Source organism: Maylandia zebra, linkage group LG10, assembly GCF_041146795.1.
Source record: "Maylandia zebra isolate NMK-2024a linkage group LG10, Mzebra_GT3a, whole genome shotgun sequence".
Lineage (NCBI taxonomy): Eukaryota > Metazoa > Chordata > Actinopteri > Cichliformes > Cichlidae > Maylandia > Maylandia zebra.
In genome coordinates, this window is record NC_135176.1 from 15,408,800 (window position 1) to 15,426,363 (window position 17,564).

General features: G+C 42.1%; 1 protein-coding gene, 1 long non-coding RNA gene and 1 pseudogene across 2 annotated transcripts; 2 read left to right on the forward strand and 1 right to left on the reverse strand.

The window, feature by feature from the left end:
- Positions 1 to 2,126: 2,126 nt before the first annotated feature.
- On the forward strand, positions 2,127 to 3,772 carry LOC143420825 (U11/U12 small nuclear ribonucleoprotein 35 kDa protein pseudogene; annotated as a pseudogene).
- A 564-nt stretch (positions 3,773 to 4,336) lies between these two features.
- On the reverse strand, positions 4,337 to 14,202 carry LOC143420826 (uncharacterized). Its single transcript, XR_013100558.1, has 4 exons — positions 14,104 to 14,202; positions 5,529 to 5,664; positions 4,640 to 4,850; positions 4,337 to 4,551 (listed from the first exon to the last, which is right to left on the reverse strand). It is a non-coding gene; the product is annotated as an uncharacterized LOC143420826 (long non-coding RNA).
- LOC112435435 (uncharacterized) lies at positions 7,333 to 16,631 on the forward strand. Its single transcript, XM_076889150.1, has 17 exons — positions 7,333 to 7,564; positions 8,150 to 8,356; positions 8,459 to 8,569; positions 8,804 to 8,903; positions 9,884 to 9,951; positions 10,051 to 10,121; positions 10,213 to 10,295; positions 10,381 to 10,492; positions 10,609 to 10,749; positions 10,964 to 11,064; positions 11,248 to 11,413; positions 13,839 to 13,923; positions 14,014 to 15,237; positions 15,434 to 15,738; positions 15,832 to 15,940; positions 16,109 to 16,247; positions 16,350 to 16,631. The coding sequence occupies exons 1-17, from the start codon at positions 7,348 to 7,350 to the stop codon at positions 16,519 to 16,521; spliced, it is 3,411 nt and encodes a 1,136-aa protein (XP_076745265.1). The 5' UTR covers positions 7,333 to 7,347; the 3' UTR covers positions 16,522 to 16,631.
- The last annotated feature ends 933 nt before the right edge of the window (positions 16,632 to 17,564 follow it).

Genomic DNA, 17,564 nt, shown 5'->3' on the forward strand with positions numbered 1-17,564 from the left:
TATGGTGTAATTATATAAAAAAAATTTTTTTTTAAAGTGACAGTATTGTGCAATGAATAAAAAGTTTTATTTATAAACTTTTTATTTTTATAAAAAGTATTATTTATTATTAATAATAATTAACCTTACTTCATACTTGCAAATTTGTCGACTGATGCTATAATTAATCTACGTTATCTATTTTTAATTTAAGTTTTAAGTTGGTCTAAGTATCTTAGCACAGCGGAACTCTAGTATCCTTAGTCGGGCGAGTAGGGGGACTTTAAAATGTGACACACTGGACCCCGTTTCATTACGGAATGTTTTTGTTGATGCACTTGGAAGAGTGAATAGATTCAGCGGTACTGGTGTGGTTTAACGCGTAATTGGCGACTAATGCAGAGAAATATTAGCCCTGAAAACTGTTTGTAAAGCCCGCCAGTCTCCTGTGTAGTGATGGCCAAATGAAGCTTTCCGAAGCACTGAAGCTTGTATTGAAAAACGGTTCATTACTCGAAGCTTTTCAACACAGTCCTCTCCGGTGACATCTGGTGGTGAAAATTTTGAAGAGCAGCTTGAATCTGCAAAATAAAACGGACTGCTCAATTATCACTGCTCACTCAAGAGTGGAGTTCTCTCTGATATTGGGCCACCGTTCCGTTGCTTTGAACATGTAATTGGTTTTGTTTTCTCGATTGGGGGGCTGAAAAAAATGTAATGCGTATTTGCGTAATACATTTTGATCAATAAACTTTCCCTATTTAAACATGCACTATGGTGGCCTTTCTTTGCCCATAACTCCTTGATGTTGGTAAATACAATAAGTGAGCAATATATATAATATACATATGATAATGCACAGCACATTATGGAGTATGCCCCTGCTGTGAAGTCCTGCCTCCATCTACTTGTCGTTTAATCAGCTGGACAGGTTCATACAAAATATTAGATTAGGCCAATTCCTATACATATTTTTGACCTAGGGGTGGGATTGATTGTGAACTGGAAAGGGAAAATGCTTAGGAAGCTGAGTAGGGCTGCATCGTCACTGATTTGTAGAATCATTTTGATTCGATACAGGATCCGATTCAATTTGATTGGAATCTGGAAAGTTTTGCCTCAGTCAGAAATATTACAAGTCTGATCATTTAACAGTATATATCCATAATTTCGTATCTATTAAAAGAAAGCTGACACATGTGAGACTTAATTAGAGATGTAAACAGAGAGTTATGAAACCTGCAGCTGCAGAAGCCAGCGGGGAAAAAAAGAGGCAAACACAGCGCGGACCCGCCGACACATCAAAATCTGACTCTGACGCGTCGGGTCCGCGCTCTGTGTTCACGTTTGTATGCAGAATCCGTAAACCTGCTCCCAGTTACTGTTTTAGCTGCATGGTGTTTGACGACATGTTGTGAGGTTTAACCTGAGATGCTGGCGTTTCAGGCATAATAACGTTAATTTACAAATCGACACGGGATTTTAATGAATCAATATCACTTTATTCAATTTAGCATGGATTGTAATCAGAAAGGCGATAATCAAAACCCACCCCTAATCAAGAACTTGCAAAGTAAAAACATGATCAATGTAAGGTAGCCCTTTTGTTATTTACAGTTAACAAGAGGATTAGTGTTACTGTGCGCTGGCTGAGTCTGTTTCTTTTCTTAGAAATAGTTTCTCCTGCCCTGAAGAAAATCCACTTGCATGGAACAGAAGAGGCTGTGGAGTGCAGGAACTACACTGCAAGCTGGTAGATATGCAGGTATTCCTGGGTCCTGCAGACTATCACCTAAAAACAATAAACAAAATGATTTTCTAAACTGTGTAGCAATGTCATGTACGTATAGTGTCAAATACATTTTTGTAGTCTTCATCAGCTTTAATTCACATGGAAGTGTTCCTAAAGTCATATGCTGTAATGATATTTACATTATGAAAACATGATTTTGGACATTTCAAGTTTTTCACTTCGGCAGATAAAATGAATTGAGCAAAATCAACTCAAAATATTCCCACACGCCAGAATGTCCTCTCTTCCTCGCTGGCTCCATATCTGTCAGTGGAATGATCACCTCTTCGCTCTCTGTCACCATCAACACACTCCACGAATCCCGTGGATGATTCACTTCCTTATATCTGTTTGAATCAGGTACCGAAGCAGTTACGTGCGTAATGAAGCTTCGGACGTCACTGGTCACGTGACTTTTGCCAAACGAAGCAAGCCTCGACACGGTGCTTCTGAACCAGTGTGTTGTTTTTTTCGACACACGCTCCGGAGCGTCAGCTTCAAGCGGGCCATCACTACTGACTGGAGTCCGATAGCGAAGGTGTACGACCCGCTGAAAGCTGGTAGCATCGACGGCACAGACGTGGAACCCCATGATCGAGCGGTCTGGAGGGCCATGGGTGCCCGGTACAAGCCCAACAAAGGCGTCGTTGGAGACCCACTGCTCACGCTTTTGTGTCCCGCTTGAACCCACAGACCACCGAAGATAAACTACACAAAGTGTTCTCTAAGTACGGAGACATCCAGCGGCTCCGGCTGGTCCGGGACATTGTCACGGGTTTCTCCAAAGGATATGCCTTCATTGAGTACAAAGAGGAGCGATCTGTGGTCCGGGCCCGCCGGGACGCCAACAAGCTGGTGGTCGACCAGCATGAAGTGTTCGTGGATTTTGAGCAAGAGAGGACTCTTAAAGGATGGGTGCCGCGGCGGCTCGGCGGCGGGCTTGGAGGGAAAAAGGAATCCGGACAGCTGCGGTTCGGCGGCAGGGACAGGCCTTTCCGTAAACCCATCAATCTCGGGGTAGACCCGGTGCAGGAACGAGGTGGTGGTGGTGGTGGAGGGAGGGAGTGGGACAGACCAAGCGGGAGAGCCAGAGACGATCGGGACCGACACAGAACAGCAGAGTGGGGCAACAGAGGAAGGAGAGATGACCGGGACAGAGGCCGAGAGTGGGATGACCGCAGGCACGGAGACAGGAGCAGGCACCGGGACCGGAGATGAAGCATGTGGCTGCACTTCAGCACTTCAGCTTTCAAAGGAGGACAGTGAATGAGTGTGTGACTTGGATAACTGTTTGTGTGAAAGGTTACTTTTTTGTATGCTGATATTCTTCAGATTGTACTGTATGGTAATCAGGACTCTGCCTGTGGCTGTCATATTCAGTTCTTCTCAGGGAAGTCTCAGGAATGACAAAGTAGGGTTGTTGTGTTTTGTTGGGGTTTTTTTTTTTTTTTACAAGTCTTTATTCTAGCGAAAAAATTACAATACGGGTGGTGTCCAGCCAAATGAGACTTACATCCATCATGTCAAACATGAGCGCCAGCAGCCAGAATCACTGCTTAAGAGTCCAATTGGATTGCTTTGGGAAATCGGAACTGTACTTTTATACAGTTATCATAAATATTATTACCCCACATATACAATTCAAATTTTATTTCTTGCAATTTAAGTCTCAACAGACTTTTTTCCCCATTTACTACAGAATGTTGTTTATCATTTAGATAAACTGAGACAAACAAAACTGCATTTCTTTTTCTGATATTAAGATATTCCAGGGATTAAATGCATAGTTAAACTTCTTTTCACTGACAGAAAGGGAAGTTTCGCTGGTCCGGCCCACTCAAGGTCAAAGGCTATATGTGACTCACAATGTAAAATGAGTTTGCAGTTTTGTTTTGTTTTTAAAAAAGCATAAGTTTAAGAGCACATTGTCAGCCCCATTTCTTTTTAAAAAATGTAAATCAGATTATATCATAAACAATAAAATTCGTCATTGTTTTGAAATCTAAGGTGTTACTGTTTGTCAAAGTGTTGCAACATGTTTAAGATTTCCCAAGTTGGGTAGTTTTCCAGTGTAGCCTCATGTGACCCCTGTTTTCAGAGTTGGTAATGATGTGTTGTGCAAGATTTATACTTGAGGGAAGAAAACTCAGTATTCAAACACATTTACTCCTTTTTCCATATACATGCAACTCAGGAATTTGAATCAAATGCTTACTCAGCTCTTACTCAGCCATCTGATCCTCGGTCCTGCCCAGTGAGGTCAATCAGCTTTCGGTTATGGGTCACTGGGTGGATTCTTAAACTGTGCACAAGTATTTCTGAAGTCATCAATATGAAAGATGACGGGAAATGAATCTCTTATTTCATTAAAAGGTAATTCTCTAATGTACCAGAAAAAAACAAGAGGCAGAACTGACTTTTATTTCCAAGTATGTTCTGAGTAGTAAGCTGTCAATTGTAGTGTTATTTATACGAAGAGACAATGAAGTTAGTGCAAACACATATACGTCAAACACACTGAAAACTGAGGCTTTTTTCCACTGGTTTGTGTTTATTACTGTATGATTATTGGGAATACATGCTGGGACAAGACAAATTTCAAGCATTTGTTAAATATGACTTTGACATTTAATATTAATCATGCATGTATGCAAACATGCAAGATGATTTCCACTGCCACTTAGAAGTCATGCTTAGCTGGTCTTTGCCTTCCACCGTACCCGACATTCACGATGGGCCAGCCTGGGTAAGTCTCTCTTTGGACCGTGCTGAAGTTGATCCTGTGAATCAGAAGAATCAGAGCACGCAGACACAGAGTAGCTGCTCCCTACATGAAGGACACTGTGATGATGATAAACCTGCTCTCACCTGAACGCAGGGTTAATGCCAATGTTGTCAGGCTGCGGGAAAGCAGGTGTCCGCCTCCTGTGGCAGGAGGATGGGGGAGGGAAGTCTTTCTGATACTGAGACTGCATCTGGGCTGTTTCCTGTTCGTTTTTTGCTGCTGCTGACATGTGATCACGGTTGCCTTCTTGCTCATTCCCTCTCACTTCTCTGTCCTCGCGTCTGTTTCCTCTTCCTGTTTATCATGAGGATGCAGGAGGAGAATGGTGAGATTCCTGTTGTGTGTTACAGCCTGCTGAAGGGTAATCAGAACTTTGCTAAAGGCAGAATTTCATCAACAGTAATCACACTTTCCATAAATAAACTTTCTTACTTTCTTGATCATACTACATGTATTACACTATTTGCTTTTTTCATTTTAATCTTGAGAGAATAATACTTTATACATAAATGAGATGAAATGTTCTTATGAATATAAATCATTTGCTTTGGATGTCGCAGAGCTGTGTGAAGGACACGGGAACACATACACAAATAATTACTGCTGAGGGCAATCCAATCCTGTGTCTGTGAGTAAGAGTGGCAGGAATTTCACTGCACAGCAGAGAAAACAATATCACTCCTCCAGATGCTCTGTGTCTATAACAGCATTTTCACATTTAACCTTATATGGTCTTTCTTATGTTCTATTTGAGGTATTAAATACTTTATTACAGTGTTTTTCAGTTTAATGGCAGTGTAGGGTTTTTTTTTAATCTAAGCTTTAATCACAAAATCACCTTTATAATCTCTACCATCTCTGCCTTCTCACTCATAGCACACTGCCCAAACCATTTCCAAGACACACACATGCACTGAACAGAAAGCCACAGCCTTGCGTGCCATCATAAATGAGTCTTATCTTTATACAGACATGATGAGTTTACTCTCTAGGGTGAGCCAAGTCTGTTGACCTTTGCCTGGATCTTGGTCTGGGATAGGCCTGAAGCAGAAAGCCTCACGTGATGTGGTCTCCATCTTAGCAGGTGTGTCCGGGTAGAGGAGGAATCCTAAAAAGGGTGAAATGTAGACTGTTGACTCTTGTTCCCCTTTTTTAACCCACTACTTTGGAGTGATTCCAGTTAAATCAAATCAAATCAAATCACTTTTATTGTCACATCACATGTGCAGGTACATTGGTACAGCACATGTGAGTGAAATTCTTGTGTGCGAGCTTCACAAGCAACAGAGTTGTGCAAAATTCAATAATGTAAACAAGCAAAACACAAGAATGGCTACATCTGAAACTAATAAATATATGTACAATATATAATAGTATATGCATTTCTGGATGTGTATACTAAATATTTTCCTACGTGTGTGTGTGTGTGTGTGTGTGTGTGTGTGTGTGTGTGTGTGTGTGTACACATATTTTACAAGTTTCACAGTTTCTGAAATCTTTCCAGTTAGGTCTCTTTTTCACAGCTTGTTTACTTTGCATATAAATTCTATAAAATATGCTTAATGACAGTGACAATTAATCATTCACACAGACCTGATTTTTGTGACAACAAAACAAAGTTTTATTTCTGTCTGTTTATTTAGAGATGTGCACCGAGATTAAAGCGAGATCAGAAATAATGACGGTAATTTTGAATCCTTTTGTTATTTCTTGACTAGGACATTGTTTCTATTTCTGTTTTACTCTTTTCAGTGTTTATAACTTTTCAGTGTTTATAACAGTGTTTATAACAATTGTTGATTTGTTCTGTTCTCATTGTATGACGAATTATGATGGCTGTTTGGTAGCCGTTTGCATACTATGCATACTCTCTCTCTCTCTTCATATGTGTGTGTGTGTGTGTGTGTACAACAGCTTTATGTTAATGTACAAATATGTTTATGTGGTTTCCATGGTTTTTGCATCTTCTTTAAGTGCGCGTCAGTCCATCTCGGAAATCGACAAGACTGGTAAGCTCTCAACTTGCTCTCCGTCTGATATGATCAGGGTTTTTTGTGTGTTTTCTTGAGGTTTTGCGACGCTGCGTGTTAAAGGCCTAGCAGCCGTCATTTAGCCAATGTGAGCCACTCTGTAAGAGCAGGTGGGAGGGAACAGCTGCTTCTGTTGTAAACGTGCTTCCGACTTGGAAATTTCCTCGGTCGAGTGGGTTATCTGGCATTTCCCCTCTTGAGTTTTCTAAACACTAATTTTTGTCGATATTTTAAGTTTGTTAGTTGGACAGAGTTAAATTAGATGTCGAAAGTTACTCTTGTCTACTGGTGTTTGTTATTTAAAAGGAATCTGACAAGATGATTCAAATAAAAACAAACGGTCAAAAACTAATATTTGGCTCTCACTTATGCTAGTCTGTTTTTGAATGTAAACAAATCATCCAATCTAACACAATTTCTGATACTTGTTTGCTGAAAGTTTAGGCGATGGTATGAGGGCAGTGTTTAATATAGCGTTATTTAACTATAAGCTATAAGAGACTTAGAGCTTTTTATTGTCATTGTGCAGTTTTTTGCACAGCGAAATTGGGTATAATCTGTTAATGTGGCTTTTGTATTTAGTTGTTGTTGTCCAAACTCACTGTACTGCTACCTAACCAGTGTAGGATTGATGTAGTATTTAAGTTTTCTTTCCCTTTCCCTTTTTCCAAAATAACAATGAGTTGTTGTTGATTTTTTTGTTTTGTTTTGTTTTCAGTTCATAAACGTATGTGTCTATGTTCCTAATGCAGCTATGAACAATGACCATAGTTGACAGATCTTCAGAAAAGTCTGACCACGAGTCAGCCGGACTCGGACCTGGAGCTGCTGTGTACAACAGTACACCCTCCTCTGAGGACCAGCCCAAGGACCAAGGGGCTGGTCCTCAGAGTACACCCTCCTCTGAGGACCAGCCCAAGGACCAAGGGGCTGGTCCTCAGAGTACACCCTCCTCTGAGGACCAGCCCAAGGACCAAGGTCAGAGCAAAGCCTGGCTTTTTTTCAAAATGTCTTTTTAAGCTGTTTGAAGATTTTTATTGTCAGACAGAATAGTTTTCCAACCAGTTTTAGCAAATATGGAACCACACTTTTTAGCCATTATTTACCCATATTTGTCAGAATTGGTTTTAGTAACGTACAGCTAATCTTTTTGCTTCTGCTTTCACACAAGTTTGACAACTGCTTTTGTGGGTGTTGTGTTGCTGCTTCCCTTCTCCGTTCATTCATCCAGTTATGTAATGCATCCAGCTTTGCATGATCAGTCACTTCAGCTCGTGATGCAATTGCTGTTTTTATATAAAGACCGGCAGCCCAACTTGTTTAGCAGAAACAAAGGAGAAGGCAAATTGTCCTATCTTTCTTCCTGAGGCTGTTTAGGAGTTTTTCACAGTGGCCAGAATCACATTATATAACTGTTAATAGTTGTAGCTATTACTGTGATGTCCTGACATGACTTTGCCATGTGCCAGTGTGTGGTTGTATAAGTAAGGTGGCATTAAATTATCTCCTTTTTAAAATGTATTGAAACAGATTTTTAGTAATAATTGTGGCTCTGTGTGTCAGTGATCAGCAGTGGCGATGGAATTGACTTGCCCCAGAAGGTGCTGTTCTCACCAGATCGGCTCAGCCTAAATTGGGCCCAGGTTCACCTCATTGGTGCAGGCCTCCAGAACATGGGGAACACCTGCTTCCTCAACTCAGCCCTGCAGTGTCTCAGCTACACCCCTCCTTTAGCAAACTACATGCTGACGCGGGAGCACTCCAAAACATGTAAGTTTATTTCACCAACAGTGGTGTTACGCAGTCCTGCGCTGATTCTCACATTGTATCACTCCTTACTCACTCAGTATTTTGTCTCTGTCTCTGCTGCAGGTCATGAGCCAGGGTTCTGTATGATGTGTACCATGCAAAACCACATCATTCAGGTTTTTACCAACTCTGGGAATGTCATTAAGCCCATTGGTGTACTCAATGAGCTTGGGTGTAAGTGGATGACTGTTGTTGCTGTGCTCTGTGCAAAGTGTTTACCTATATTTTAATGATAGGAGGCGCTGTGTGACTGTTTACCTTTTGTAATTTTGGAGGGAAATAATCTGGAGGGATTTTGAATTCTGTTTTTAAATAAGTGTAAACTTGCATTTAACTGTGGTATCCTTTACAATAATTCACCTCCTGCTTTGTTTTTTGGTTCTGTTTTTCCTCGTTCCCCTCACACAGGGATTGCAAACCACTTCCGCTATGGAAGCCAGGAAGATGCTCATGAATTCCTGCGGTGCACAGTGGATGCTATGCAAAGGTCCTGCTTACCTGGAACCAAGTGAGTGTCATTTTACATTGCATGCATTCTAAACAAGTTAAACACACAAAAATATTTTTACTTGGGCTTGACAGTGTTTGCACTTTATTATGTAGTAAGATCCATAATTAGCTACGTAGAGGTAACACCGTGACAGTAGGAGAATATGAAATAAATCCTTTATCCTGTTTTTCAGGAAGTGCAGTTTATACTAGTTCCTTTTAACTATTAATGCTTCAATTGCTGAGAGTATTTTTCAGAAATGCAGATTCCTCAGTCTCTTGCCTGACTGACACCTCAGTTTACATACTAGGCAAGCCACTTGATATAATACCTCATTATTATATCAAGTTTTTTAATGAACTTGACTGCTCCAACACAGAAAGTATTCTTACACTGGGTGTGGTAGCTTGTTTTGGTAACAGGGCTTGAAAAGATCAGAAGCGGCTTAAACGTGTAGTAAAACAGGTGTCTGGGATTATGGCAGAGAGCTGCCAGACTTAGTGTCTAGTATAGATTTCTTCTGAGGCAACAGGGTAAGCAGTGTGAGCAGGAGCACTCAACCCCTCAGGTCATCTCTTATTCACCCTAATGGCATTAGTGCTATTATTGCAGCAGCAAAATTCAGAAAATCCAGGTTTTTCTATGTGTTACTATAGAGCTTCGAAGTCTATGTGCACATTTAACCAAAACTACACGTTTAACAGATGCACTGGGCTGAGTGTTGTGCTTCTTGTTAGACTCCTAAAAATAATTTATTAATTCATTTCTTTTTTTAAGAACCTAAAGTGTCAATTCTCATCAAATCAATTCTTCCCGTGTAGCAGCAGATGGCCTCTTAAGTAATTAATCGTGCTCCAATTCCTCCTATTGTCTTTTCTGCTACTTGAATACTGTAAAGTGATTGTCTGGTTCCAAAATGCTAAAAAATAAATGGTCAGTCAGTTAATTGTTGCACTGTCCTTATTAGTTAACTTTTGTGCTTTATCTTTTTATTATAGATTGGACAGGCAAACGCAGGCAACCTCTTTCATCCATCAAGTGTTTGGCGGGTACCTAAGATCCAGAGGTAAGTCACTGTTTTTTAAGGTTTGATTTATTTTTCTTTTATTTGTCTTTTTATGTCTTACAGCTTGTGTGATACTCATAGCACTGATTTCTGTTTCAGTTAAATGTTTAAACTGCAAAGCTGTCTCAGATACATTTGACCCTTTTCTGGATGTCACTCTGGAAATTAAGGTAATTGGACAACATTCAAAGTGACGTTGCTACTATGTATTCTCTGCATTATGGAGTGTGAGGTTTTTCCTCTCTCTCTCTGTTCATATAGACTGCTCCAAATGTCTCCAAAGCTCTGGAGCAGTTTGTCAAGCCAGAACAGCTGGGTGGTGAAAATGCTTATAAATGCACCAAGTAAGTCAAAGAGATGCCAAACCATGATGAGTTTTAGTGTTTAGGTGTGATTTTTGTCAACAAGCTGAATGTTTGTTTCCTTCAGGTGCAACAAAATGGTAACGGCCTCAAAAAGATTTACAATCCATCGCAGCGCCAATGTGCTCACCATCTCACTCAAACGCTTTGCAGACTTCAGTGGAGGCAAAATCACAAAGGCAAATGGCCAATAGTGTCTGCTTAAGTCATAAAGATACATGACAGATGCTTTGTTTTATTATAAAACAGGATATTTGCATGTAATGTTTGAATTTTTTTGTTTGGTGGTCATCAGGATGTGAAGTATTTGGAGCATCTGGATCTGCGGCCCTTCATGTCGCAGTCCCACGGGGAGCCCCAGCTCTACAGGCTGTATGCTGTGCTGGTTCACTCTGGATTGAGTTGTCATACTGGACACTATTTCTGCTATATTAAGGTACTGGCTGTGCCCGAATCTGTTTGAATGCTGCTGTTGCGTAGTACAAACAAACAAACACCATAAACAACACATTTCAGCAGAAAACTACTTTGTATGCATTGAAAGAAAGAAAAAAAAGACCCCTATATAACCATAAGATTCTTCTTTTTAGCTCAAATTCAATTCAGAAACTGAATCTGCTGTGTCACATCTCTCTCATTCTGTCTCACAGGCCAGCAATGAGCAGTGGTTTCAGATGAATGACTCGTCCGTGTCAGTCAGTGACATTAGCACTGTTCTCAACCAGCAGGCCTATGTCCTCTTCTACATCAAGTGAGTAAACATCGGTATTTTTAAACATTCTAGGCTTATTCCTTCAGTAGAACTTTTCCCATCATTATTTAATAATGTAGACATGTTTATTCTCACTTTTCTTGTAGAAAATGTATTATTATAACCTAATGTTATAATGTTGATGCTTTGTCATGGTTAATATTCTTTTTTCCATGTCATCAGGTGCACAGATGTGGGAAAAACTGGGGACTACAGCCACTTGAACCATAACGCTGGCATATCTGGTCAGGCATCTCCCCAGCCGGTGGTGAGCCCAGGCACCATCGCCACCATGCCTCACAACAGTGTTGGCTTCATAGGTCCCCAGCTGCCACCACACATGAACAAGGTACTTCCTCACCTGAGGGTACTGATAATGTTGTTGTTTTTGTTAAACCCAGTGTTTCATGCAAAACACATTTGTACCTTTCAATTGTGTCTGTTTGAAAAGAATGAAATGATATCATATATTCCTTATTGGCCTACATTTGTACAAAATTCCAAATTATATACACAAAGTCATAGAAATCACTGCTCCAATTGGTCATCATGATTTTAATATTCTCTTTTTCCATAACAATGAAATACGCCTTGGACAAATATGACACGTCAATATTTCATTAGTGTTGTCACATCACATCCTGTAAGCATCGTCTGTCTGTGTCCTTTCTCTGGAAATTAATATTTCCAGCCAATATAGGCAATCCATCAACATGGCTGGAGAGTTGGTAGTTATATGCAGTCTGTATAAGTGTGGTTAATCCAATGAAGATTTGTAAGGAGATGGCAGTTACTGTGAATTTACAGCAGTTACACAGTGATTAGTAATAAACAGAGCCAGTGAGAGTGAGTGGATATAAGAAAGTCAGTGACTCAGGTGTGTCGATTGGTTCTGTTTGTGAGACTGGAGGAGACGTAGAAATCTTTTGTTTTAAATCTTAGTTAGGAAGATTCCTGTTTGAAAACAAGCACTTTTTGTGAGAAATACAAGAAGTACATCTGCAGAAAGCACACAGTTACATTCTGTCCATCATGTGGACAAAATCGAAAATGTTGAGCATTGAAAAACTGAGAACGTTGGGCAAGTTCAAAATACGTGTTTGTAAGAACGAAAAACCAAATTGTTCCTAAAATAGTTATGGAAAGTCACTGTTGTATGTCTGTGTTCTACATGTTTATCTGATGGAAAATAAAGGTGCTATTGTTTTATTGCAGTTTCTTGACAATTCTGAGTGGATTTACACAGTATGGGTCAAAATGACCCGCAACAAAATCAATGTCACTTTTTTGTTTTTCAACATAATACAAGGGTTAATTTCCAAAACTTCCATATGATCTTCAATTTGTAGCAGATCCACTATCACACAGCAGCTGGAGCAGTTTCAAATGGAGGTCAGTCCACTGCTGCCACCTGTGGCCAAATACCATAGCCCACTACTAGATTAACTTGCTATGATGACATTGAGTAGAGGCTGAGTGGCTGCACTTACCCCTGGTACATCCAAATCTACCCACAAACATGTTGAAAGATGCAATGGCAGCAATGTGGCTTGTCAACACTGAAAACAATCAGTAAGCAAAGACATCAGGGATCACTTTTTTCTGTTTATTTAACATGCACAACATTTGTAGTCGCCTTCTGCACAGGGGAAGTCCACACACACTGTGTGGTACCACTTTCCACAGAAGGTGCATTCAATCTACAAGACTGAATGAGAAAGTCAGGGTCATTGTCTGACTGTTTATTACTAATCACTGTGTAACTGCTGTACATTCACAGTAACTGCCATCTCCTTACAAATGTTTATTAGATTAACCACACTTATACAGACTGTATATAACAACCAACTCTAAAATGTTTGTTCGCAGAGAAAAGACACAGACTACGGTAACGACATGTGATGTTACAAAACTAGTGAAATATTAGTGTCATTTCATTCATTTCAAAGGTTTATTTGCATGACGCACAAACAGACACAATTGAAAGGTACAAATGTATTGTGCATGAAACGAATTCAGACGTGCTGCAGATGTGTGTCACAAGTTGATCTGGCTGTAGGCTGTGGCACTTGGCCAGTGGTGGCACTGGTTGACTCGAGTCCATGTTAGTGCACACAAAGTAAACTGCTCGCTTTAGTTGTGAAGCAAAAACGCTGAATTCGGAGAAACAAACCGTGTGAGGGGAACGATAACGACAACAAGAGTCTCCCGATCGTTTACTCTTGTTGTCCTGTGAACAACATCGGCATGGTGTTAATTGTTTGCTGTTTTCGCGATCGCGTCGCGCATGAGGATAACCCTAGGTAAACTCGCCACATTTTTAAACATTTTGTTGTTCAACAGCATCAAGACTGACGGAGTGTGTTTGAGATAACCTCACAAGTGTCACAGATGACACATTTGGCGTTTTTTTGCTAGTCTGTAGGTAGCAGCTCCTGAAACGGAAGTCTGCCACACATCTGTTCGACTAACGCCAGTTGATCTAAACGCCAGTAGATCTGGAACACCGGCAGCCTCGCCTCTGTCAGTGCGCCTCAGGGCGGCTGTGGCTACAATTTAGCTTGCCATCACCAGTGTGTGTGAATGGGTGGATGACTGAACGTGTAAAGTGCTTTGGGGTCCTTAGGGACTAAGTAAAGCGCTATACAAATACAGGCCATTTACTTAATGCTGAAATCTAATCTATTGTATTAAATGGGTATGCTTGTAGTTTGGGTAATTTTGTTATGTCAACAAGTTCTGTTTTAAAACTTAATCTCTTGTTAACTGTTCAGATTGCTGAGGTGATTGATGATCGACCTGAGGAAGTGAAACAGATGGAAGTTTTTAGGACCAGCAACAGATGGAAAGCAATTGGAGGTAAATAAGAAGTCACAGAAGTAGGGGGGGATTTGTGCAATATTAAGTTAAGACTGTTGTTTACTATAGTTTTACTTCCTCTCCTAAAAGTGGATCAAAATGATGACACAGAGGAAGGAAATGGAAAAGAACATCAAAATACAGAGGCTGGCTCATTAAGCAGAGGTCGACATGACTCACCCGAGTTGTCTTCAAAGAGAAGAGGACAGGATTCTCCTGTCAAAAAGACCCGGCATGACTCTCCAGACATCTCTCCACCAAAGAGAAGTCGGAAGTACTCTCCGGATGTCTCTCCTCCCAGGACAAGACGTCACGACTCTCCAGATGTCTCTCCTCCCAGGACTAGACCTCACGACTCTCCAGATGTCTCTCCTCCCAGGAGAAGACGTCATGACTCTCCAGATGTCTCTCCTCCCAGGACTAGACCTCATGACTCTCCAGATGTCTCTCCTCCCAAGAGAAGACGCCACGACTCTCCAGATGTCTCTCCTCCCAGGAGAAGACGTCATGACTCTCCAGATGTCTCTCCTCCCAGGACTAGACCTCATGACTCTCCAGATGTCTCTCCTCCCAGGAGAAGACGTCATGACTCTCCAGATGTCTCTCCTCCCAGGACAAGACGTCACGACTCTCCTGATGTCTCTCCTCCCAGGACTAGACCTCACGACTCTCCAGATGTCTCTCCTCCCAAGAGAAGACGCCACGACTCTCCAGATGTCTCTCCTCCCAGGAGAAGACGTCATGACTCTCCAGATGTCTCTCCTCCCAGGACAAGACGTCACGACTCTCCTGATGTCTCTCCTCCCAGGACTAGACCTCATGACTCTCCAGATGTCTCTCCTCCCAAGAGAAGACGTCATGACTCTCCAGATGTCTCTCCTCACAGGACTAGACCTCACGACTCTCCAGATGTCTCTCCTCCCAGGAGAAGACGTCACGACTCTCCTGATGTCTCTCCTCACAGGACTAGACCTCACGACTCTCCAGATGTCTCTCCTCCCAGGAGAAGAAGTCATGACTCTCCAGATCTCTCTCCTCCCAGGACTAGACATCACAACTCTCCAGATGTCTCTCCTCCCAAGAGAAGACGTCACGACTCTCCTGATGTCTCTCCTCCCAGGAGAAGACGTCACGACTCTCCTGATGTCTCTCCTCCCAGGAGAAGACGTCATGACTCTCCAGATGTCTCTCCTCCCAAGAGAAGACGTCATGACTCTCCAGATGTCTCTCCTCCCAGGAGAAGACGCCATGACTCCCCAGACTTGTCACCACCAAGACAGTGTTCAGGAAAGTCAGAAAAAATGCAAAGTAAAGGTCAGTGATCCATTTAAATTGTAAAGTGGAATCTGGTGTGGCATATGAATAAAAGTAAAAAGCAGAGACCCATTTAACATGAGTTTTGAATTGAAATTTATTTTAAAGACATAGCTTGATCTAATAATAAATCTTTAATTTTTGTTCAAAAGGCATTACAAAATGAAAATTAACAAATTAACTGTGTCTTTGTCAGATTCAGCCTCCAACAAAAGCAAGCTCAGCTCATCCTTGTTAAGTAAAAAACGCTCACCGGATCCTCATCGGTCAGCGGTGGCTAAGAAGGGTCAGAATAGACATGATTCAGACTCGGATCCGTCTCCCCCGAGGAAAAGGCCCCTGAAGGGAAACGCCTCAGACTCCGACCAATCTCCCCCAAGGAGGCCCTCAAAAACTAAACGGGGCTCAGACTCTGACCAGTCTCCACCCAGGGGGCAGCCACCGAGTGGAAGGGACTCGGATGGAGATTTGTCACCACCTCGTAGGCCAGGCCAGTCACAGGTAAGCAGACTGTGTTGGAACAAAGATTAATGTCAAATCTGATTTCACTCAAATGTTATATTTTTCAATTGTCTTTTTTTTTTTTATAACCAGGGCCAAAGGATGCTATCTGGTGGAAAGGCAGGCCTGGTTTCTGTGGACATTCTAAGGAAAGAGCAAAAGGAGAACAGACGCAGAGAAAAACACAATCAGCCACTTGAAGGTTTCATCAACTTTTCTCTCTTAAGATTTTTTTACACCCATTGATTGAAGAGCTTCATACAGCTTTGCATCTCATTTCAGCTTATCATCTATATTGTCGTATTTTATTTAGTCCTAAAATTAAATAATGAAGTTTCTACATACTTACCCATTCATCCCCTTTGACCAGATGAATCGCGTAACGCTCAGGCGATTTTCAGAGACAAAAGTGGCAAAAGCAGGGATCTGAATTCAGAGAGAAATGAACAGAAAAAGAAAGCTGGTGAAAAAGCGGCAACAGACGAGAAATACGCTCAGTGGGGAAAACGGTAAATGTGCATGATCATTTCAAATATCACAGTTTATGTGATTATATCCACATAAAAAATTATAAAAGTGGTTCAATGGTTTATGTTAAAATGTATGTATAGGTTGGCACAGATCCAGATGCATCACCAGAAACTTAAGGAAGCGCTGCGCGAAGCCCTTAAGCCACTTGAGGATCTTGACCGCATGTTGAGAGAACAGGAAAGAGAAGGCGATCCTATGGCTGCAATGCGCAGGCGTAAAAAGGACCGTGGCACAAAAACACAAGATATTTAACTCAAAGAGAAGAGGACAGGATTCTCCTGTCAAAAAGACCCGGCATGACTCTCCAGACATCTCTCCACCAAAGAGAAGTCGGAAGTACTCTCCGGATGTCTCTCCTCCCAGGACAAGACGTCACGACTCTCCAGATGTCTCTCCTCCCAGGACTAGACCTCACGACTCTCCAGATGTCTCTCCTCCCAGGAGAAGACGTCATGACTCTCCAGATGTCTCTCCTCCCAGGACTAGACCTCATGACTCTCCAGATGTCTCTCCTCCCAAGAGAAGACGCCACGACTCTCCAGATGTCTCTCCTCCCAGGAGAAGACGTCATGACTCTCCAGATGTCTCTCCTCCCAGGACTAGACCTCATGACTCTCCAGATGTCTCTCCTCCCAAGAGAAGACGCCACGACTCTCCAGATGTCTCTCCTCCCAGGAGAAGACGTCATGACTCTCCAGATGTCTCTCCTCCCAGGACTAGACCTCATGACTCTCCAGATGTCTCTCCTCCCAGGAGAAGATGTCATGACTCTCCAGATGTCTCTCCTCCCAGGACAAGACGTCACGACTCTCCTGATGTCTCTCCTCCCAGGACTAGACCTCACGACTCTCCAGATGTCTCTCCTCCCAAGAGAAGACGCCACGACTCTCCAGATGTCTCTCCTCCCAGGAGAAGACGTCATGACTCTCCAGATGTCTCTCCTCCCAGGACAAGACGTCACGACTCTCCTGATGTCTCTCCTCCCAGGACTAGACCTCATGACTCTCCAGATGTCTCTCCTCCCAAGAGAAGACGTCATGACTCTCCAGATGTCTCTCCTCCCAGGAGAAGACGTCACGACTCTCCTGATGTCTCTCCTCACAGGACTAGACCTCACGACTCTCCAGATGTCTCTCCTCCCAGGAGAAGAAGTCATGACTCTCCAGATCTCTCTCCTCCCAGGACTAGACATCACAACTCTCCAGATGTCTCTCCTCCCAAGAGAAGACGTCACGACTCTCCTGATGTCTCTCCTCCCAGGAGAAGACGTCACGACTCTCCTGATGTCTCTCCTC